The sequence below is a fragment of the Strigops habroptila genome, chromosome 1 (genome assembly GCF_004027225.2).
Source record: "Strigops habroptila isolate Jane chromosome 1, bStrHab1.2.pri, whole genome shotgun sequence".
NCBI classification, from domain to species: Eukaryota; Metazoa; Chordata; class Aves; order Psittaciformes; family Psittacidae; genus Strigops; species Strigops habroptila.
The window spans coordinates 48595688-48619604 of NC_044277.2; the positions used below are offsets into that span (position 1 = coordinate 48595688).

At 39.0% G+C, this 23917-nt stretch overlaps 1 protein-coding gene across 6 annotated transcripts in view; it reads right to left on the reverse strand.

Annotated features, from left to right (window-relative positions):
- The window catches only part of GREB1L (GREB1 like retinoic acid receptor coactivator), a 137458-nt gene that overhangs the window by 33973 nt on the left and 79568 nt on the right, over positions 1-23917 (reverse strand). For 4 of the 6 annotated variants that reach the window (XM_030483752.1, XM_030483759.1, XM_030483736.1 and 1 more), the window contains 9 exons: positions 20635-20811; positions 17685-17861; positions 15630-15752; positions 12230-12364; positions 10421-10558; positions 9966-10085; positions 8357-8494; positions 6407-6592; positions 182-508 (listed from right to left, as the gene is read on the reverse strand). In XM_030483752.1, coding sequence (XP_030339612.1) covers positions 182-508; positions 6407-6592; positions 8357-8494; positions 9966-10085; positions 10421-10558; positions 12230-12364; positions 15630-15752; positions 17685-17861; positions 20635-20811 — 1521 coding nt within the window. The remainder of the gene's footprint in view (positions 1-181; positions 509-6406; positions 6593-8356; positions 8495-9965; positions 10086-10420; positions 10559-12229; positions 12365-15629; positions 15753-17684; positions 17862-20634; positions 20812-23917) is intronic. The other 2 variants (XM_030483776.1, XM_030483766.1) reach the window with 1 other exon arrangement.

Sequence of the window (23917 nt, forward strand, 5' to 3'; positions counted from 1 at the left end):
TTTCTAGATCCTCATAGGCATCAGTACTCCAAGTCTTGATGGAGTAAATGGTGACATTGAAGTGTAACATACAAAGGAGAATAAAGAGAACAAAAGGGATTTAAAAGCTGTAACAATGACTCAAGAAAATTAATCCAGCAAAACTGCATTGGTATTAGAAGTGTACTGCAAATATACTCACCCAAGACTACTACGCAGAACTCATTTCCTCTTATCTTGGATGTACAAATGGCAACTACATAATCTGGTAGCTTTTGCTGATGTTTCATTTCATTGAGAGACCTCAAGGTCTCCGAGATGCCCTCTGCCAATGAATTCTGGGTTACAACCACATGCACGAGGTCCCGGGACACACTAGCGATTAACCTAGCAAGCCAAGGGAGTTGACCTGGTGACACAGAGGCACACTGTGCACTCATTTGCAAGGATCGCTCTCTCAGACTGAACTCCTGCATAGCTTTCAACATGATCTGCTCAAATTCTTCCCTCAGGGGTATCTGGTCAGGACCTACATTGAAAACAAACAAACAGAACAACAGTATCTCCTATCAAAATGTTATTGAACCAGAAATAATCACGTCTGTCTTCATCTGACAAGCTCCTTTACCATATTTTTTACATTTACAAAACCCACTCACTACTCAGTGGATATCTACCCACATGGCATATTCTTATATTCATATGACATTCTTTCTCCCACCATCTCCCCTTTTTGTAGCCTTCATATGTTCTTACAGCAGAAAACCCAAATGCTTATCCTCGCAGTCTGATTGCAGCCATGCAGTATGATGAAGCCTGTCAAGTGGTCTTTGATTTGCTTTTTCTCATCGTGCATAATAGTAAACTAAGCATGGATGTAAATAAACATGTTTAACCTCTTCTTTGACTTTAGTTAAGTTCAATTAATTTAGCAAATCTTCAAATTTCTAATATAAAGAAGTATATGCAAATTTAGGTCTAAATTCTTCAGACTTCATAAACTGTCTTGTGAACTTCAACTGGAAAACAGAAATAGAAGCTATGTTATCTCAGCATCAGTCTCCAACTCAGCTTCAATTAACATTTCGCTCAGTAATACTCATCTCATTGTCAAGGATACTCAGGAACAGATGAAAATTCATGAACACAGAGTAAAAAGTAACCACAGCTTAAATTGCCAAGATCTCATGTCAGTGCCAAAGGAGATAGATAGCTTCATGCTTCAACAGCTTTCTTTTCTATGAATGAAAGAGGAGGCTTAAATACCAGAGATACGTAAATACTGGTTTTGGTTTTATGTTTTCTTTCAGGGCCAAAGACAACAAGCAAAAAGGGCAGTGAAGAAAAGGAAACAGGAAGATTGTGTGAGAGGCAGGGAAGAAAGTGGGTAAATAACCCATAGCACAGAATCTGTAAAAACCGCTGCCTGTTGTCACTTTGCCTTTCTGAGAAGTAACATATAGAGAGTGTCACCATCCAACTACCATAGGATGGTAGGAGATCTACAGACTTGTAAATGCAAGGCTGTTTTCATTTTTGATGCAAACCAAAAAGTTCTGAAGAGTCTCATTTAATGCAGTATGAGCATAATTCTCTCTTTATAGTTCTCTTTTTTTGAAATCTGTTTTCCTTTCTAAGAAAGCATCACACATTCTAGGTCCTTGGAGATATCAAACTGGACATTTATTGACAGAGATTAACCTTCTTCTGCAGAAATAGTCTATCTACAACATATCGTTCATAAAAAAAAAGGTGTTACACACTAAAAGAAATCAAAGCAAGTTTTTGCTGATTGAGGGAGGTTACTTAAAAGACAGGCTCTAGACACAGGCATCATCATAAATCCAAGAAAATGAAAATAACTGTACAGATGGACAGAGTTCTGTATCAGAGTACACAGAATTATATTCAGATGATTTATATGAGAAACACTTTTAAAAACAGTTTTCAGAAAGGCACTGATGAGGAAATATTTTTAGATTAGTGACGTTTTTAATACCACACTTGTTTCATGGCAGTCTTTCTCCACAACTATCCAGAAAAAATAATGGAACTAGTATCAGTAAGATGGAAGACAAAACTAAATTTACTTTGATTGTGAACAGTTTCATAAATACATGTACAGGAATAAGTCACAGTTAAAAGGGAATATTTGTAAACTTCTCTACATAAAAGAGTATGGAAAGTATCATCTTGACTTCAGAAAACAAAACTGCAAAACAAATAATACTGTAAAATATTAATATCTAAAAAAGACCTTGTTAACATAGTCATGCTTCCAAAAGCATCTGCAGTGATCTCAGTGCCAGAGAAGGTTATGGAGCAGATCATCTTGAGTGCCATCATGTGGCATGTACAGGACAACCAGGCAATCAGGACCAGTCCATACGGGTTTGCGAAAGGCAGGTCCTGCTTGGCTAACTTGATCTCCTTCTATGACAAGGTGACCCACTTATAGATGAGGGAAAGGCTGTGGATTTTGTCTGTTTAGACTTCAGTAAAGCCTTTGACACCATTCTCCATAGCATTCTCCTGGAGAAACTGGCTGCTCCTGCCTTGAATGGGTGTACTCTTCACTGGGTAAAAAACGGGCTGGATGGCCAAGCCCAAAGAGTGGCGGTGAACGGAGTTAAATCCAGCTGGTGGCTGGTCGCAAGAGGTGTTCCCCAGGGCTCAGTATTTGGGCCAGTTCTGTTTCATATCTTTATCAATGATCTGGATGAGGGGACCAAGTGCACCCCCAGTAAATTTGTAGATGACACCAAGTTGGCTGGGAGTAACCTGCTTGAGAGTAGGAAGGCTCTACAGAGGGATCTGAACAGCCTGGGTCGATGGTCCAAGGCCAATTGCATTAGCTTCAACAAGGTTCAGTGCTGGGTCCTGCACCTGAGTCACAAAAACCCTATGCAAGGCTACGGGCTCGGGGAAGAGTGGTTGGATTGATGCCACGTGGAAAAGACCTGCGGGTGTTGGTCAAGAGCCAACTGAATATGAGCCAGTGTGTGCCCAGGTGACCAAGAAGGCCAACAGCATCCTGGCGTGTATCAGAACTAGTGTGGCTACTAGTGTGTAGCAAGACTAGGGCAGTGATCATCACCCTGTATTCGGCACTGGTGAGGCTGCACCTTGAATACTGTGTTTCAGTTCTGGGCCCCTCACTAGAAGAAAGACATAGAGGTGCTGGAGAAGAGCAATGAAGCTGGCGAAGGGTCTAGAGCACAAGCCTTATGAGGAGCAGCTGAGGGAACTGGGGTTGTTTAGCCTGGAGAAAAAGAGGCTCAGGGGAGACCTTGTCATTCCCTACAACTACCTGAAAGGAGATTGTAATGAGGTGGGTGTTGGTCTCTTCTCCCAAGTAACAAGTGATAGGACAAGAAGTAATGGCCTCAAGCTGCACCAGGGGAGGTTTAGATTGGATATTAGGAAAAATTTCTTCACTGAAAGGGTTGTCAAACATCGGAACATGCTGTCCAGGGAAGTGGTGGAGTCACCACTCCTGGGGGTATTTAAAAGACATGTAGATGTGTCACTGAGGAACATGGTTTAGTGGTGGACTTGGCAGCTACTGGGCAGGTTACCTATTGGACTCTGTGATCTTAAAGGTCTTTTCCAACCTAAATGATTCTATACAGTTTAAGACAACATATTCAAATACCTTCCATTTCTGGGTAGACACACTTCACAGTGCATCCCACAGAGAACTCACTCCTTCAACAATCTAAGACTATGAGAATTGCTGAGATAACCTCTTGCTTTGAGTGTCTGAATATCCTTTCCACTGAAGGCAGAGGCTTGTTCCTGTCTTGAGTTTGGATGTGCATTCAGATATTGAAGCTACAGAACACCGCTTGGTATCAGGGAGTATATGTAGTCAAACTGATTCAAATATACCACAAAAACAGAGGAAAGAGAATAATTTTATAATTCTGAACAGATAGTTAACAGAAGGTCCAGAAACATTCTGCAGCTGAAAAACTAAAACAGAGACCTTAGCACTGTGTAGGATGAGATTGTGCTTGTAGAAAGGGTAGTGCAATAGTAAAAAGCAGGCAATTACACATGATAGAATGTGACCCATACTGCAAATATGGGATTGTGAGGTATAAAAACAAAGCTTCAGAATACTTCACTATAAATGCTGCCAAAGATAACAAATGTGAAATATGAATAGGTACAGGAGACAGACTGTAAAATGCTGAAATCAAACACACCTCTTGATCTTTTTTCCACTTTTTCCTTTATCACAGTCAGTGGAATTTATTTAGAGCAATGCTATGGCTCACAATCACAGCTTTCACTGTGTATAGTCTTCATGGTAGGTTTAAAATGTTTTTAAATGTTTGTTTTGATTTGTAATATTGTGAGATTGCTCAGCTGATTTCTGAAAACACAACAGCATTATCACACAATAATGTTGTCATAACCTTATAGGAAAACTCAAAGGATTTCCTAGATATATCTTTTTCTTTTCTAAAAAGGAACACTTTCATAAATAATATTCATATGACCTGTGATCACAGTCATCTGCAAGCATATTTTGTAAAAGTAGTGAGATCTGAAAAAATCAGGCAAGATTCAGTATCTCTTTCATTCTTCTGTCTGCTTTTTTTATCTTTGTCTTTATCTTACTCTTTCGCAATATACTCTGGAAAAAAGGATCACCTTTTAGCCCTACTTTTTCAAGACTAAAAGAGGCTCACATAAGCAAACTGTTCAATTGTGCGTGTATTTGTCTCTTTCCTTGTCAAAATTCTTTTAGCTGGCTGCCCTCCAATCATCTTTAATTTGCTTTGATTTTACAAAATGGGATAAAGGCTACAGTTCAGTGCAACTGTCACAGTTCCAAAAGTTTTAAATTTGTAGCAATATTCAAACCAGCAACATGTTTTGATCCCCATGTTCTGCAGAATGTTTTTAGAATGTTTTTAATTTTCTCCTCATCAGGCTCTTTCATCTGACAGCGCTGGCGCCCATCTCTACATAAGGCCAATTGGAAAACTACTCAGCTTTGCAAAGATAAGAACAAAAGCCAAATTAAACACCTGCTCATACAGGAACTGCTTTATGCTGAAGGCACAGTGCTCACTAGACACAACTCAGCACCAGCAACTTTGCATAAAGCCTTCTTTAGTTTGCAGCAAGCACAGGCTTGGTTGGATTTGCTCATGGAGTGTGGTTCACTGACACAGTAAGTTTCAATAAATAGTTTATTTTTAATTGGAAATACTGCATCAGCTGCCTACATGTTTCTCTGGAGGAAATTTGCAAGCTGCCTCTATCAGTCCAGAACTGTGTGAAGTAGCTGGTTTTAACATGCAGATTCTATAAACTTTCCAATGAAGATGAAAACCTCGAATAACAAGTTTAAGTCCAGTGAGGGAAAGGCAACAGAAAAACATTTAGCTTGTAAAAAATAAAGAAACCCTCTATGAGTTCTAACATAGCATCCGATGGACTGTTGAGGCACAGAATGATAAAGCAAACAGGCCACTTAGTATTACAATACAGGGTGGCCTCTTTCCTGTCTGTTACAGTACTGCATCAAGGGAGAAGAGCAAAGCAAAAGAACTCATGGGTGAAACCTTCACAGAGCACATTTGCTCCCCAAATTATAGGGTTATCACCAGATGTGATTCTTTTGCATCATTTGCACATTTCACATCACTATGTACTACAGATGCCCTGGTAGAAAGCTGATATAGGAAAAGCAGCATGCTCTTCACAGAAGACATTTCACAATCCTTTATGATAAGCAGCATATTTTCAAATACAGAAGTTAAGACTAAGATTGCTGTGTGAAGTTTCCCCACACTACCCTGCATTATTCTTTAACTTCTAAAACCTCACTGTCAACTGTCAGCTGCTTTTTACTCTAGGGTAGAGAAAAACTTCTGGGCCTGCAATAAGAGAAGCCAAATGCGGTTTGCTGGTTTGCTTTCAAACCTGCAAAAAGTCCATTCCAAAAACACCTGCAAGAATGAGATATTCACTGAATCACTTGCCTTAGTCTGAATAACAAATGTGGTTTTCATGTAAACAGTGCTGTCACCAAAACAATGACAACCATCACACATCTGCCAGCATTTGTCACAAAACTGAATAAAACAGACCGAGTGTCCTTAAAAAGAGCTGTGATAACGGATGGTTTGATACCCTAAGCAAATGAGTTATCTGCATTGCAAATCCATTTCACAAAGGTGACCTGGTCAATCCCCATATGGAGAGCAGAGGCAGCATCAGCCCTTAAATTCACTTCACTTCAGACTGATGAGAAAAGTAGCAAAGTCACACACGCTAGATGGAGCCACTTACCTCTTTTCCAGGCATAAAAGTAGCCAGAAAACTGGCTCTGAAACGGACATAGGGACGGTTGGAAGAAAAAAGGACAGTCACAAATGAAAACAAGTGCTTACGATAAATTGCTTACCTAGTTGGACAAGATACTGAATAGTTAAAAGTATCATATTTTCCACACTTAGCAGCTGACTGCTGGTCAAACCCAAGAGATCCAAGTCCTTGTTTTCCACCTGTGGAATCTTATAGCAATTCACCAGCAAGGGACTTACAACAATATCACCGACATTTCCATAGAAATAAGGTAAAGTGCCATAACCTTTGATAAAAGAAACAAAAAAACCGCAGAAATTCACAAAATATGCCACTACACGAAGTCTTGCACAATGTATACATTTCCAAACACTTCCTTAATGTTATCTTGCAAAATATACTACCTCAGTGACTGTTCTTGGCACTATAATTGCTTACAAAATAAATGAGATAGATAGGACAGTGATTCTTTGCTGTATTTTACAAGTGATCATATAGGTTTGCAAAAACTAACAATAACTGGATACCAGCCAGATAGTAATTATTGTTATCCAAATACAGATGAGAATATTATCTATTTGGGTCTTACCCTGACCTTTAAATACAGATTCTCCATAATATAGTGTACAAAAAAGAAAAATCAATAGAAGCAAAAGTACATTGATCTTAACATTATAAAAGCAGCATAAGTCACATTAGCATTGATTCAGCCACTGTGGCATTGCTGTGATTGATTTCACTTTTTTGCCACGTTTCCATTCTGTTTCCATAAACAGGTTAAATAAATATCAACAACTAAACATGCTGTTCTAGAAGGTAAAGCACAAGGGCACAGGCTAACTCTTCTTTTCCTTGAGAGTGTTTTTGTTTTAAAAACAAAACAGATTTTGCCAAACCCATTCATTTGGGTCCATCTGGTTCTGTACTATGAATAGGATGCTGTATCTTGGGGCCACTAACATTTAGCCTAAATGAGGACTTACTGGCAACTCTCCAAGAGCCTAAGGGCTGCATTCAATTTGCACTTAAGCTGATGACTGTAGGCACTCTCATCTTTAATAAAGAAGTGTTTCTCTGAAAACTGTTAGAGCAGCATGCTAGAGCTTTAGAATAGGCTTCCAGAAAACAACACTAATCAAAACAAACCAGAAGCGTAACCCTACGCTTGATGGATTTACTGGTGTAGAGTAGAAGGCTCTGTTAATTCTCTGGAAACTGTGTGTGTAAGGATTGTCTGTGCAAGTGAGGACTTGGAGAACATCTCCATTTCTTCAGGAATGATAAACTATTCTGTGGATTATATCGATAGGTATATTCTGTTAACTCTGAAGCTTCTTTATACAACCATCTGTACTATGCTGGACTGAGAAGAGATTTAGAGTCAAAAAACCTCCAGAAAAATCACTCATCAAAATTTTGGCAGTACTACCTGACCAATCTTTTGTTATATAGCATGCCCAAATAGCTCAGGTTGAAAGGGATATTCACATTATGAGTTATACTTTTAAAGTAAAAGCAATGTCTTTCTAAGGGTTAACAATGTACTTTATACATGATTTTAAAAGCCTGATCTGTTCTCTCATTTGCTTACAAGAAGTATGGACTGTAAAAGACAAAGATTTAGCATGATTTGCTTCTGATTAGTCAATTTGAATCAGTTTTCTGCTTCTCATGCAGAATCCCTGGGCTTCAATATTTGGACTACAAATGCTGCAGGAAATATTTGCTTGTTTTGTAAGTTGTTTACACTGGAAAGCTGTTTTCATTACATGGTAGTATTTCTATTCTTGGACTTCACAAAAATCTTATTTGTGCAAAACATCAATTTGGCCAGAGGTTTTGTACAGATTTGACCCAATCGTGACCTGTTTGCAAATCAAGCTCTCCAGAGATCGCCTGAATTCCAATTTTAAATGTTGAGCACCTAAACTATCCCTGACAAACTGACTTTGCATTGTACAGAATGCCAGAACCAACGAAAAACCTTTTCTCCTAAGGGAGCACGTATTTGTGCAAAATGCAGCATTTGATTCCCCAGTGTAAGACTTACCTATCAGAATCACTGGTCTGACTCCCGAGTTATTCAGCAGGTTTTCAGGAACTATTACACTCTCCCCTGCTGGGATGGGTTGAGGCTGTAAAATTCCAGTTAACATGGATTGAGGAACTGGGGCTGACAAAAGAGGCTCTATAAAATAAAGAAAAGAGAAGCTTTCATTACTAAAAGGCTCATACTGTGATTTGGCCGTATGAACAAATAAAGAAAAAATTACTGCAGATCACTAACTGTAATAAAATTCAAAGGTCTCTGCATTTCCTGCTATAGTTTTAAGTAATTTAAATTAAGAGCCTCTATCCTCCTGTAGCCCCACCCCTAAAATAAAACTGTTTCTGACCACTGTATTGTTGGTGGGAATGAGAGAGGAGAACACAGGTTTGAATATGCATCTTTAAACAAAGCCAAGTACTAAGCCAAAAGGCCACCTCTAAGACAGAGGCTACCTCCCAATACTGCCTCTCAATACAAGGGAAGGACTGCTCTGGCTTCTGACCTAGAATTTAAGTAGATAACAAAAACAAAAACAGGCCAGAAACTCAAAGCTGTCCTTAGACACTTGCCACAAGGATAAAAATTAGGCTTTACTCATGAAAGAGCAAGAGAGGCTTTCACAAGTTAGAAGAAATAAAGCGCAAGAACTCTGTCATCAGGTTTCAGCATGAGGTCTGCTTCAGAAGTTTCTCAGGCTTCTTTTGGTGTTTGTAACAGATTTTTCAAACAATGCCATCAATAGAAAAGTATCAAAGACAGCATGAATGTATGCATATGTTTTAGCAGTCGAAATTTTTTATCCAACGGAATAAAAAACCCCCTAAGAAAGCCATGGAAAATGGAGTTACACAGCAGGGGTAGTAGACTGGTGGAGACAAACTCAAGAAAAATAGGGCGATTGCCTTGTATCTTACATCTTCAGCAAGTCTCTGAAGCTAGAAATCCCCTAAAGCTACGATTGACTTGACATGCTCAAGTAGGCAGGCCTGCACTACCATGCAACCCTGCTTCCTATGACGTATATCTCTGAAAATTAGTTCCTAAATATCTCAAAACCAAACCTTCAAAAGCAGAGTTAAAAATACGTTGTGAACGTTGACAAATGGGTGGTTTTTTTATTTCCTTGTATGTTTTTTCTCTCACTCTATAAAGAGGAGTAAGTAATAGTTTATTCCCCTTTACAAAGTATGCTGAATCCCTCAACTGAAAAGTGCTCAAATAGTGAGCAGTTTTATTAATAGTTATGTATAAAGAGGTATCTACATGGATATTGATAAGTATTCACACATACTTGTAATTAATCCTATCTCATATCATGATGCTACATATCCCTACTGCACCTTTTCCATGCACAAAAGACATTTGGTCTCACAAACTCTCTCTCCCCACATAGTTTCACCTTCCCTGTGTCCCATCTTAAGATTATGGCAACAAGGACCAGACAATGTGTGCTTCTCTGGGGCATCTGAAAAACTTTCCATGATGTCCTTAACTACTTCAACAAGCTCAGTTATGTTTTCTGTGCAACACAAGAGAAGCAGCACAAGGCTACTGGTTCAGCTGAGGACAGGTTTCTAGAAATGACATCTCTGTATTATTCAAGTTTTACCTGTTCTTGCTGCAGGCCGAATTGTAGGAACAGGTACTGCCAAACCAGGAGGAGGAACTGGAGACCCAGGAGACCATCCCCGGTGACGCTTCTTTGGTGGTCCAGAACTTGACATGGATGCTGAGAAGGAAAACAAAAACTAATTCTAAACCCCATCCTCCCAAATGACCAGAATCCAGCCCACATTTCCATTTCATGTTGGTGTCGAGCTGGTACCATGTCACAGAGCACCAGAGGTTTACATTTAAATTTACATGAAGGCGGACTATGATGTGAAAAATGTTGTTACCTGTGTTGAAAAGTACAAAATTATCATTAATGGTCATGTCAAAAACCAAATGGATCTGTAAAGACCGAATTGCAGAAACAGCTAAAATGGGAAGAAGAACAAAATCACGAATTTCAGGCTCAACAGTCAGTGCACCTTACAATAAAAACAGAGAAATTTTCTTTACCTTGGTCTCCAGCTGCACAGCCAGGACTGGGAGATGTCGAGTGAGGCATTGGCCGAGAGACTGTAGGACTCAATACGTTATTTCTTCCTCCATTAGCGTTTCCATTAGCAACATCAGTGGCACGCAGCGAAAGAGGAGCTGAGTATAATAAAATACAGAGTGTGTGGCTTGAGACGATCTTGAAAACAAACAAACAAAATAATACAGCCACATGGATACACAAAAGAACAGGGCAAGACGCGTGACTGAAAGAAACATACTCCATGGAAAGCATGAAGTGTACTTGGCAGAGAATAATTTGGGCATAGGCTGCAAAATCCTAACCTTGAAACGAGGTCTCCAGATTTCAGGGTGGGGCAGATAGGCGGAAGAAAAAAATACTCAAACAACCCCCACCAAAATAAAATAGAAAATCACACACACAAAATTATTGTGTAGTTTGTGACCTGTTTTTTTAGATCCTGAAAATCAAAAAAGAAAAAAAAAGAAAAAAAAGTGCATAGTTAATTCAGTTTGTAAAGATTTCTAAGCCACTTTGGTGCATCTGTATATTTTCCCCCCAGTTGTCCATGTACTGTACACAGCAAGCCTGATACCCTGGCAGAACCACTACATCCAGATAACGAAATGAAACTACAACAACGGAGGATCGCCAGATGCTATTTTCACACTTCTGAGCTCCTTATGCTTTTTCAGAGCCTAATTCTTGCAGAAGAAAAAAAGAAACAAACAATGGCATAAACTGCGTAGAGCAGACATGGAGCCCAGTGGGGACTACAGCTCCTTGCTGTTACGTGCCAGCTCCACACGGACTTAGCTCCCAGGAACGTATTCCAGGAGCAGCCGCAGAAGATAGTGCAGCAGCTGGCTGATGTAAGCTGCAACAGAAAGCATTTGAAATGTGGGTATTTGGCTTAAAACAGTGCAACGTGGAACTCTCCAGTCGCAGTCATCCAAATAAATACAGGCACAAGAGCCTCAGATTGCCAATTAGAAAAATTTGAATAACATCACTTGGCCATTAATGCTTCCCTTTTGTACTCAGCCAGTGATTTAGTATGGACAGATATGGTCAACATGGGTCAGTTACAGAAGTGGCTGAAATGGTGGGAAGTAATTTCACTGCAAGATGAATTCTCTTATACAAGTATGGAGGGGAAAACAGTATTTTACATAAAGAACTGTTAATGATTTATTAGGTACAGCCTAATATTATGAACAATAACAATATAAATTGTATAAAATAGAAGATATACTACATCATTATAAAATTTAATGCTCATGGGCATATATAAAGCTAAAGTAATAAACAATCAGAATATCACAACAGAGAACCAGTGGGGGATTTAGATGCCACAGCTGAGGATCCTAATTTATTAAACACACAATACAGAAATGAACAATTAAAATAGCACAGATATTAAAACTCTTTTAAATGTATATGGAGGAACTGTACCTGTTGCGAATGCAGAACACCACAAAGCTCTCGGTTACTGAGGCAAGAATCAGTGTGATATCAAGAGGTGACTTTTATGCTCTCTTAGATATCTTAGGAAGTGCAAAGAGGGATACGACATGCACTTTTATCAGAATGTCAAATCTGAAAGCCATGGTGAGGTTCACTTTTGGGATAGTAATGACCATGAAAAATTTCTGCGCAGAGGACTGCAATAAGATGAGAGTTTTGGAGAATGCTAGTGAACGTTTTTCTTTCCTTTTTGCACCAAAAAGATGACTCCATTATTTCTTGGCTGTTAAGATAGTGATTTCCAGGATAGCTCTCAGCTATCCTGGAAAGCAAAGCTGTACCTGCAGCAAATGCTTTTCCTACGAGCTGTACTGACAAAGCCAGAGGTTTCACAACATTCTTGTTCCGGGATGGGTCTTGAGTTCCACTTAAATTAATAGCAGAAGATGATTTTGCTGGACTGAATACTGAAGAATCTGAGGAAATAAGTTGTTTCATTAAGTAATGATTAAAAATTCTATATATGTGCATATATAATTTGTATTATATAAATATAAAGTCATACACATTTATCTAAACTCATCTATGCATATAATAATTTTTAATGCATATAATAATTTTTTTTTTACACTCCTAAGAATTCACCATGTATTGGTATTTTTTAGGAGTTGTAACAAACATTTAACTGAGCATTTCTACAGAATATTATAATCTACTGAACCCATGATTGATCTCCTCTACAATATTTTGCATTCCATACACTCAAAAAATACTTTAACTGTAGAAAGCGCTATCTCATTGCTCCTCAAAATACCCCCGTGGGCAAGTGAATGGTTATCCCGTGTTACAGATGAGAAAGCGAAGGGAAAGAGCTTACATGACTTGCTCCCAGCAAGCATAGGGAATAAGCACTGGAGTAAGTTGTTTTAGAAGGTTGTGGAATCTCCACCACCTGAGATTTTCAAGAACAAGTTATTGAATCTTTGACAGGGGTTCATACATAGTTGGGCTTGACTTAGGGCAGAAAAAGTATCAAATACATAACCTCCTTACAACACTACTATCTATAAGGCTATGAAAACTGTACATCCAGCAGAGTTGGATAAGAAATAAAGGGTATCTGAGCCTGAACTCTTGGAATGAATTAACAAATAGCAGTCCCTTAGAGTGCTTTACCAAGTCTGAAAAATATAAACCTCATTTTCTAATTGGATAAAGTGAAGAACAAATTATAATACTTGCCCAGTATAAAACCGTAAATCAGAAACAATTCCAAACCTCTCAGCATGTAGGCCCCTACTTTAACATTTAATATCAGCAATTTACTTCAAGAAAAATTCGGTATTCAAATGACAATACACTGACAAATCCAAATTCTTTTAACTGGAGTGAAAGAATATTCACTCAGCGTCTGTCCAGAAAGTAGTCTGCAACAAGTAGGCAAAGTAGGCTAAGTTCACCTACAGATGTCCTAGTAAAACAGCCGGGTAAAGAAAACAGAAGGCAAAGACCAGCTCGATCTGCCAAATACCTTCACCCTCAGGCCACACACCATTTGGTGAATGAGGGTGGGGAGGAGAGTCTGCTTTGCCAGACAGAGTAACTGAGAAGGGAACAAACACAGAAGCCTTTACTGCTGCTGCTCCACCAGAAAACCTTGTCCACATTCATGGGAAATGTGCTGAACGGTGAGCAAAACAGACCACCAGGTCAGGGGCTTTGAAGAAAATCACCGATCCCTCATTAAATATGATATAGCAAATACGTAGTGTTAAAGCTTTCCTCAAGGCAAACTGTCCAGTTGCCTAACACCCTTTTAACACCTGAAATGAAGTTTTCCCTTTCATGTGCCTGCCTAAAACTGAATTTTTGATACCGTTCAAGGTTTCAGCCATTTTTCGTTGCCAGTTGCCTCTTCTTTGCAACAGAACTGCATCTTCCCACACCATTTTGAAAGGTGAACCTGACACCCGTCTGCAATGTCATGGCCACACCATACTGTCAACATTAACTATGGTATTTCAGAATTCTCTGTGTTCTAATTTCTATCATGAAATTACCATTTCAACACAGTACTCTGGTTGTGCCCATAACTGCATACCTACAGGCATCTTCCAGAACTTAGAGGCCAAACCATCACTTGTAAGGGCAGAAACCAGAAATATTGACACAAGTTTACAAGATAAAAATGGGTGTGAGTTGACAATAAACTGAAAACAATTTCAGAAAGCGACCTGCCAAAAAGTAGTCCTGTCATAAAACAACCAAGAAGTCAACTCAAAGTACAAACAGCTATTCAGAGCCTAGGAGAGAAAAAGTCAGACCTCCATCATAGGTGACACATGTCAGAATTCACACCACCAAAAAAAGGTGCTCTCCCCCCTTCTCCTGGTCACAGGGGATTCATATGTATGCATGTGGCATTATCTTCACTAGAAGATAACAGCAGGAGATGAAAAGGTTTTGGCAACCATGACCTAAGAGTACAAACAGTGATACAAAGAAACACCAAGTAGACTGAAAATCACAGTGAGTGATAAGGAAAAAGCAGTATATAAAAGGTGTATCTATTAACTTGGCAGGTACAATAGAAGACAAAGCTGTGTAAATATTAGATCACTTTTTGTTTCAAATAAATAGGTTCTCATGCATCTGCACAGTTCTCATGCCAGGATCTGGAAGCCAAGGGATCATGCAATGAAATGCAGATGTGTTTAAACAACACTCATTTAGTGGAAGTCTAAAGCATATAGCTTCCTAAACAGAGACAAGGAGTGACCACCTGGGGAAAGTGTCTCTGAACATACTGATCAGTGATTACAATTTCATAAGAATGCATGCGTTCAGCTTTTGTTTGTTATTCCTTTTCAACATACTTTGAAAGTGGAAGAAGTATTTTAACAATCTCAGTTTTGTATCTGCATTTCATACTCCCCTAGAGAAATATTTGTTCTGGTACAATCAACCAATTACAACAACTAACAGAAAGCTTTCTCCTGTTTTTAATTTTTCAAGAAATAGCGCAAACAGACACAAAACCATATAACAGCATAGATGGAGCTGCAAAAAAGCAATGAGAAAAAAAGCTCGAAGAGAAGCACCTTGCCTATTTGCAATAAATAGATAAATGAAATTAAGATGCTGCTTCTTTGTCAGCCAATAATTGATTTTTATAGTTTCTCCTTGTTTAAGTATGTCATTAATAGCTTTATAGAACAGTTATAAGATGTATGTTACCTCATATAACACAAAACCACTGTATGTGTATGGGGAAATTGCTATTCTAAGCACACCCTTGTGTGAAATAAATTTAAATAAATAAATAAGCAAGCAAATAAATAAAAACTACCCCCTAGCCCCAAAAGGAGATTATTTCTTTTTTTAGACAAATAGCCTAGTCTATGTACTAAGTAAACACCTCCCTAGCAATGTGTAATTCAAATTTGAGATCCACAAAAAAAAAATTACATGAAACCACACAGGGAGGAACAGAATCAAATAAATGAATCAGAAGATCTTTTAATACTTTTTAATCGATTACTCCTATGAGGACTAAGCTAACCTTCAGCTTCACCTGCATCTTAACCTTTCACAAAGCAAATTTTGAAAGGCATCCTCCCCGTTGTAATCTACACACGGCTTGAAGTAAATACCCAGTTGTTTGCAGCACCCCTGAACCACCAGTACCTGAGGTAACTTACCACCCCCAATGGTTATCTTTACAGCACTTTCAGCTCCTACCTGTCTGAGTGAACCCTGATTTGTATCCATTAGCTGATCCACCCTCTGGGGTCGTGGACGGTGACACCGAAGGATTTGGTTTAGCAGAGAGGCTAGCAGCAGATGATTGCCTGCTTCTACATTCTGCAAATGAAGCAGCTACAGTACATATTAACAAGGCCTGCCTTCCAGAAAGAAAGTTCAGCAACACGGTGGTGAAAGGCGACAAAATGTTAAAAGCAAAACATACAGCACGTACAACAAACAGCAGCAAATGGCAGCATTCAATGAAAATATGGCTCTTGCAGTTTAGTCAACTTTGTCTTCTAATTAACAAAACTTCCCTGGGGGCCACTCTGAGGGCCAGGCAAATACAGACCAGATGCTGCAAAATGGCAAGAGCCCTTGGTTTGCAGCTTCCAAGAGATTTGAAGATACTGGACATATCCCAGGAAACACTCAGCGGCTTCTGTGGCACAACCTTTATACAAACCATCATATGTTGCCCTTTAAAAGGAGAAATTGTGCTGAAGCCCAGATTCTTAGTATGCCTCCACAAAACCTTCAGGGAGATCTCAGTGCTGTGAGTGTCTGTCTGGATGAAAACTGAGTTGAGGGAGTAGAAAGTCACCTTAAAAATCACACATTAATCCATTTCAAAACACAGATCTAATCAGGTTTTGTTTGAAGAAAAGGGAGTGTTTAAAAGCATTTCTCTTCTTCTAATTAGACCTTTAATGTAAGTAAAGGGTGGAGCATTACCAGATGGATTGTAGCAATAGGGGGATAGAGCCTATTAGAAAAAATGCCCATGAGGTCGATTCTTGGCCAACTTTCTAAACTTTCATGGGTCCTCACAACACTTGTAATCAGCATATAACCAGAAGTAACCCCAGTATCTGTCTCACTACTCTTGGCTGCATATACCAGGCCAACCTCAACTGCATGACCACCAAGGAGGGGTTTCAGGAAAAGGATTCCAAAAGTACAATAAGGTTTCCTTTTTCTGCATCTGGAACTTCACTACCAAATTAAATCTTTCTGTAGTTTTTGTGAAAAATGCTGCTGAAATACACATCTACTCTAAAGCTGTAGTTAATTATACTAGCAACTGAGAAAAGCAGCTGAAGCCAGGATCCCTTTGAACCACTAACTGATACAATACTATAATCACTCATACAGCTCAGTGATAACCATCTCTTTCTGGTGTCATGCTGCTGTTCACATAAGGATGTGACTCTTCAGATGTGTGTCAGTCCTCCTGTGGAGCTTCTCCTTTCCTCACATCATCCTCTTTGGAACAATAGGCACCAGATCGAACTCTGTCTTTACTGAGTGAGACCACAGCTGAGGAAGACAGGCTTTCTGCATATACATCATCTTGGTAGACAGTGAGTAGGTAAACCATTCCCTCCTTGAGTCTTTGCATGGCTCTAGCTCCAAAACCCTGCATCCCCCAATAACAGACCCCATGGCTACCTTGCCTTTGGGTCACAAACATAATCTCTTTAGTACATAACAATATTGCACAGGCTGCTCCACTGGAGGCTAAGCCCAAGTGTAAAACACAGTATAAATGGCAATAATATGCAAGATTTCTCCTCTTTCCCTGAGATCAGTGACCTGAGCTTTCTTAATCTTATAGCGTGCTAGCTATCCTCAGGCATTAGACAGATTGAATTGCACCTGCTAAGATGAGTATCAGTGGAAAGCCGATGTTGGAGCCCTGGCCGTGAGTCATCTTGCTTCAGGCACAGAAAAGAATCAGCAGACTGAGCAACCTTATTTCTTCTACCAAGATGGCTGCACATCTTAGGATGGGCAGATTTAAGGCTCCTACTGAAAGTATGGGGAAATGGAGGAGGGCTATTTACAATTGCATGGTTACTATTAAGACCTCTTTGGCAAAATCTAGACTTCAGTGAAATCAGTAGGGATTTCTCCTTCAAGCAATAATGGAAGTCATCTTCTACAGTTCCTTTTGATGCATCCGTTTGCAACAGCAACTTTCAATTTTTCATTCAGCATCACACTAACATAATAAAAACCCCATAAGTGAATGGGCATCTTTATTACCTTTCCAGCAAATAAGGGGTCCCTTTGACAGTACACCTTGGGAGCTTCTTACTAGGTAGTACTTTAAGTGCTTCTGCTTCTTTGGCTGAGTGGTTAATTTCAGGTTGATATGATTAGAAAACTCTGTGAAGTACCGAAATCCTCTTTCTCCACAGCCTATGCAATTCCCAGAAAATCCTGGAAGAATGAAGCAGAAGATATACACAGATTAAATGACTGGTACTATCTGCAAAGAATAAGGCTATTTTAACCTACCTGCATATCCAGTTCAGAGCTACTGGAGGCCTTCAGCCAGACGGCTGTGGATGCCCTGCACAGCACATGTGTGTCGGGAAGCAGCCAAACACAGGCAGATTTTAGTCTTAGCTTTTCTGAAACTTTTCCATCTTTCTAGGTCATACTAACTTATGCCAAAATCCTACCACCAATTTTCTACTTTACACAGCGTAGAAAGGAATAACTACTCGGCAGCGGGAGAACTATGATGCCAAACTAGGAAATTTCCATAAGGAAAAAAAAAAATAATTCCTTTTTTCTACATTTAAAAACCCACGAGCACCAAGCTGCACGCACTTCTCTCTCAAAACAGTGGCTAATCCACAGTAAAAACTTCATGTGACTAAAACGAACCTTAATGCGTCATAAATTTTCACTGAGACTCATTTTTACGAAGCACTTTCCAAGAAAGCTGGACCTTACAAGCTCCTTAAAGTCTTAAAAGCAATCATTTGATGTCAAGATTTTCATGGCAAAAGTTAGGAGTGCTTCAGAATGTTGTTAAAAACCTACAACTTCTCATGAAAGTAACGGATTCAGGAACAAAGTCTGCTTTTCTGCAATGTTTCCAACATGGTTTCACAGAGTTGAGTTGAGGTCTGGAAGACAGGGTTCAGACTGAGGGTTATAAGCACTCTTGATTTCCAGTGCCATTCACAACCATGCTAATGGGAATGTTGCGTATAGATGGCAGTGGTCTATCATCTCCTAGAACAAAGCACAGGGCATGTTCTGAAATGGGCCTGCCTTAAAATCCTTGTTGTTTGAATAAGCCCTCTATTATCTAATGCTGAACAATTAAACTCTTCTGGCTTACTTGCCACTCCACTCATCTCTGAATTGCTTTCAATCCTTAATTAAGAAATACTTTATATTCCTTCTGAAACATGGATAATTATTTATAATAGAGCTGGACAGATTAATACCAAGTAGAAATGCTTTAATTTTGTGGCTGTTTGGGGTTTTTTTTCCCCATTTACTGATGAGTTGAAGATCTGTAATAGAACCAATTTTCATCCTCATGACTATCATTATTTTCCACAATGCCAAGCACCGTGGAGAACACTGGTTCCTACACTCACCTGGCAACCAAATTTGTAGTTTTATGAAAAAAATATTCAGTCTTTTGACACAATGCATTTTCTGCAGAACTCCTACTAATTAGGCCATTATCTTTAGCCTTACTGTGCCTCATTATCATCTTTTACCATCATGCTGCTGAGGATTCCAAGAAGTAGATTATTTCATCTTGTTTCTCCTGGAACTAAAACAGTCCTTGCCTTCTGCCTTGCAACCCACAGGAACTATTGGTGCCTCTCCATAGTTGTCAGAAACAATCATCATGGTCTGACAGAGCTACCAAGCCAATTCTTTACCCACAGGTACCAGTCACACAAATAGAGACATTTAAACATGTGACATGAGCAATGCGAGAGCAGAGATGTGAGTCTCTAGGCTCATTATGAAATTATATCAGAGGTGATAGACGGACACAAAGCTGAGGGGTGGGGGGAAGAAGGCTTACCAACAAAGCCAAGTAGTACCACATTTAATCAGACTAAACACCATCTGTCTGTCTACCAGATAGTTCTTATTGATCAGCTCTTGACGCTTCCCCTGATGAGTGGGGGAGAAACTCCTCTGAGGATGACAGTACACACCAGATAACCCCATAAGCCCACATTTCCAACTGTACTCAGCAAGCGCACATCACGCCGCAGCTCCTATCTAACTCAGGTCAGTGGGATTTCTGCCTTAGGTCCAAAGGTTTACAGTGTATAGAAGCATATTAAGGGAGAAATAACATTAAAGCACATAAGTACAAAAATGAGGTGTTTAAATAGTTATGCTAAATATTGCTGATCTGGACCAGAATTTGAGCAGTGTGGTTAAATCAGGGTATTTATGTTTTATTGTAATTCCTTCCTTGTTGAAAGGTCTTTCTGAATATATTTTAGGCAGCACAATGACTGGAGGGAGAAACGAGAGAGCAAATTCAAAACAGGCTAAAGGAACCAAAATATACTAAATCACTTTTACTAGCCTGTTAAAATGTGTACCAGTTGTAAGCCAGGCAGGAAACCTAAGTGCACATACACCTGTCTTCAATCATCAAGAAGCATTCTTGTATTAAAATTTTAAAGCTCATAAATGTAACCAATTATGACATAAATGTGGGGTTTTTTCCCCCCCACACACATTAGATTTTAGAGAAGTATTAGATTTTGAGAAGCAAACTGCCCTCAGAGCTCCTATTGAGAACAATGTTCCTGGTGGAGCCAAGGGCAGAGTTTGTCCCTTAATCTACAGAAAAATAGATAGCTCATCTTCAACAGTTGCATGAGCAGATTTCTTCTTAAATGAAAATGCTGTAAGCATCAGTAGAGATAAAGAGTATATGAATAGTTCACATTTAGATTGCCAGGGCTACAATTGACTTCTGCCTACACAGAAATCACCAAGCTTCGATTGCAGTTAATTGTGGAATCAGGGACTTGTTTTAAAATGGGCTTTTAAGGCAGGTTCAGCTATAGATCTAAATTTAATAAAAACAAGCCTCTCCTCAACATATTTCTAACAGAAGGTCATTAGCTGAAATGACTTCAGATAATTTTGAACTGACCTTTTTCTCTGAATTACTATGGCTTGAAGAAAAAAAAAAAAAATCTCTTACCTAAAAGTGCATTTTTTCCATGATCATCTGGCAAAAACCGCTTGTCAACAGCGCACACTAGAATGTGCTCAGGAAGGTTGGGAGATTTGGCTCCTACTAACAGGAAGCCTGCTGGGATATCAATTTGCTCCATGCACAGAGATACTAACCGTAAATCCTTCCCTGCTTGACAAAAACCTACAAAATAAACCAAAACAAGTGATAAATCTTCAAAAGATTTCATTTCATTTTCTTCTTTTTATCAGTTACAGAAGCAAATGGGGCTTCACAACTCAATGCTGTAACTGGGGGTTCTAATATATCCTTTTCAGGGGAAACAGAGGAAATTGAGATAGCATCTCACCAGATCCACTAGCTCAGAGTTTCAGACACAACAGAGAAACGTTATTTTAAAGAGATCCGAAAGACATTCAAGCAGATGAAAGATGTTGCTAAAGACCAGACATCAAATAGCTCAGAAACTCAATTTTTCAAGAAACATTCAAAATAACAAGGAAAGTTTGTGATTTTTTAACAGAAAACAGCTCTTAAAACATGCAAAACAGTATTTTTTTCTTCGCCAAGTTTTAGTTTACAGTCTTTTCAAGAGAACCAATTTTGTCTTTGTTGCTTTTAACAGGCTAGCATTTGTACACAAACATCACTAAGTAATACAAAGGAATGATAAACATTAATGATTGAAGTTTAGTATTGACTACTAAAGGAAAAAATATTTTAGAATCCATTTTTTAACTTTATACATTTTAGGAATTTCAGCAAATAAAAGATTAATTCACTGGTTTGAGAGATGTACACCATGTTTTTGTAAGTCTCCAACTGTCTCTTGAAGTCTCAACGGACTGCATGACTTCAAGTCTCTGGTTAGGTTTTTTTCCCCATCCAAATACACATATGCACACAAAATAAGAACATATCGTTGGTTCTTGTGCTACTGGTCAATGTAGGGCTAAAGCCAGCAGTAGAAGTTGGTAAAACTGGGACTAGAGTGAGCTGCTGCTGTTGCATGTCCTGCAGCGAGCACGTGGCAGGCTGAAACACACAAAAAAGCATGGCCGGGCACTTCAAAGGCATGCCTGGGAGCTCAGGACTCCAGGTGAGCACCGAGCATCCATGGTGGAGATTTTCAAAGAGCTAGTTGGAACAGCTTAGAGCAATTATTGGACCTCTGGAGGTCCAGCTGGTCCAATCTTTTGCTCAAACCAAAGCCAGCTTGAAAGTTTGGTTCTTTTGACTAAGTAAATTAACAACATTGTAAGATTCTTCCATTAGCTTCAACACTGGAAGCTAATGTGATTTCGATTACAGGAATCAAAATCACCCGACACTTTTTTGTACAGCTCCATAATCTTATTTTTAGTGAGTAATTTGTGCTTTCAAGCAAGGAAACAACAGGTGTGAGAGAAAGCAACAGTCATGTGGCTTCCTCCACAGGAAAGGATACAATCACATCAGGCCTTCTGACTTCCCCTAGGCAGAAGTCAATGAAAGCACTACCAAGTTTTATGAAGAACCAGACTCGTATGTTGTGTTCCCCTTCAATTCTCACTTCTCCAGCTGGAAGATCAGTGCTACAGTCTAGCCTCACACATCTCCCAGCAGCTGAACCCCCCACCCCCATTTCAGAATATGCAAAGACATCCCACATTTATCCATTGACCATCTCTGTTTTGCCACAACCATAGAACTATCATAACATAGACAACACACGCACAAATCTGCATGAATCAATATTTCAAAGTAAAGAAAATCGTAATCACAATAATCAACATTATTGTTAAAAACATGTCAAACTAAATTTGAAGTTACTGTAATACCCATTACGACTTCGGCTATTAATGTATATTACTTACACTTAATTTAAAATATTATTCAAGTAGTCCATAGTTGCTACAGAAATTGTGAGAAAAAAAATCAAACCATCAGAGAAAGACACTGACTAAGCATCTGGAAATACAATGTGATCACAGCTTAACCAAGAGCCACCTCAACCATTATTAATATGCATGTCTGCATGCTTGTACTAAAACCCATAGTTCAAAACTTCAGCAAAAATGGTGAAAGTTGTTTTTTTGTTTTATCTCAAAACCGTACGAGGCAAAAAGCATGCACAAAGTGGAATGCAGAGAATCAGCTAGCACGAACTTCCTGGCAAGCAGCAGCTTGCTAAAAACAGGGTCTGATACAGGTTCAGTCTTGTGCCTACACCCACAGTCTGCTGAACCAGTTCTTGGCTGAACAGTTTCTTCAGTTATTCAGTCAGCACAGTTCCAGCAACAGCTCATTTGAACTGAAAGCTCGCTTGGATTAGCCCCTCACACACACCTTCTTCCAGCCAGTGAACTAAAATGAAGTGCCTTATGTTTTTATTTACAAATCAGTGGATTATAACAATAATTGACCAATAAAAAGTTACACATCAAAATTTATTCTTTTCTCATTAGATGCAATTTCATTTTAGTATATTAAACTCTTTAAAGTGTATTCCTTAGAAACATATTGATCCTAATTGAATGGAAGGCTAGGTACCAGGCTAAGTATTATCTAGACTTTTCAATGTAATTTAGAAACAAACAGTTGCAGATAGATCTAGGAGCAAAATTCCCTTACATTCAAGACAGAATTTGCTTATTCAAATGCTTATGCCATTTGGATTTTACGTCCAGAATTTTCAAAAGTGGCCTTAAATATTTAGGCATTCAGGGAACCCGAGTAGCTGACATGCTCAGAAAATACCACTCTACATCTAGATTTAAAATAGAAAAGTTACCCATTGCTGACAATGTTGGCAAACAGGAAATCTGCAGATAAGGATTATGAAACAGCAAGTGCGGTAAGATCTCAAAACAGATTTAAATCTGTGCATTCACACAATTACTTTTCAGCCTTGTCTCTACCTAAAAATTTTCAGGAAATGCCCAGAAGCACAAACGGTGACCAGTAAGAGGCTTTTGAATGAATTGTTAGCAACAGCAATACTAGGACACCAAAGAAAGCAGGATTTTGGTTGTCGATATTGTTAACAGTTATGTTTCGATATAGACTTGCTTTCTGAAAGAGCACACAACATTGAGACGAAAGCAAAGACTTGGATATTATCCAGGTTAGGAGCAAAACAACTTCAGCTACACTTGGAGCAGCTGCAAACCACCAATCTGCATGAGTCCCCTGGGGAAAAGGTACAAGAAAATCACCATAACATCTTAGTAAGTTTATAAGCGCTATCAGTAACATCTTAGCAGTACCCATGCATCAGTACCCTTAGCAGATACTGATGTATCTCAGT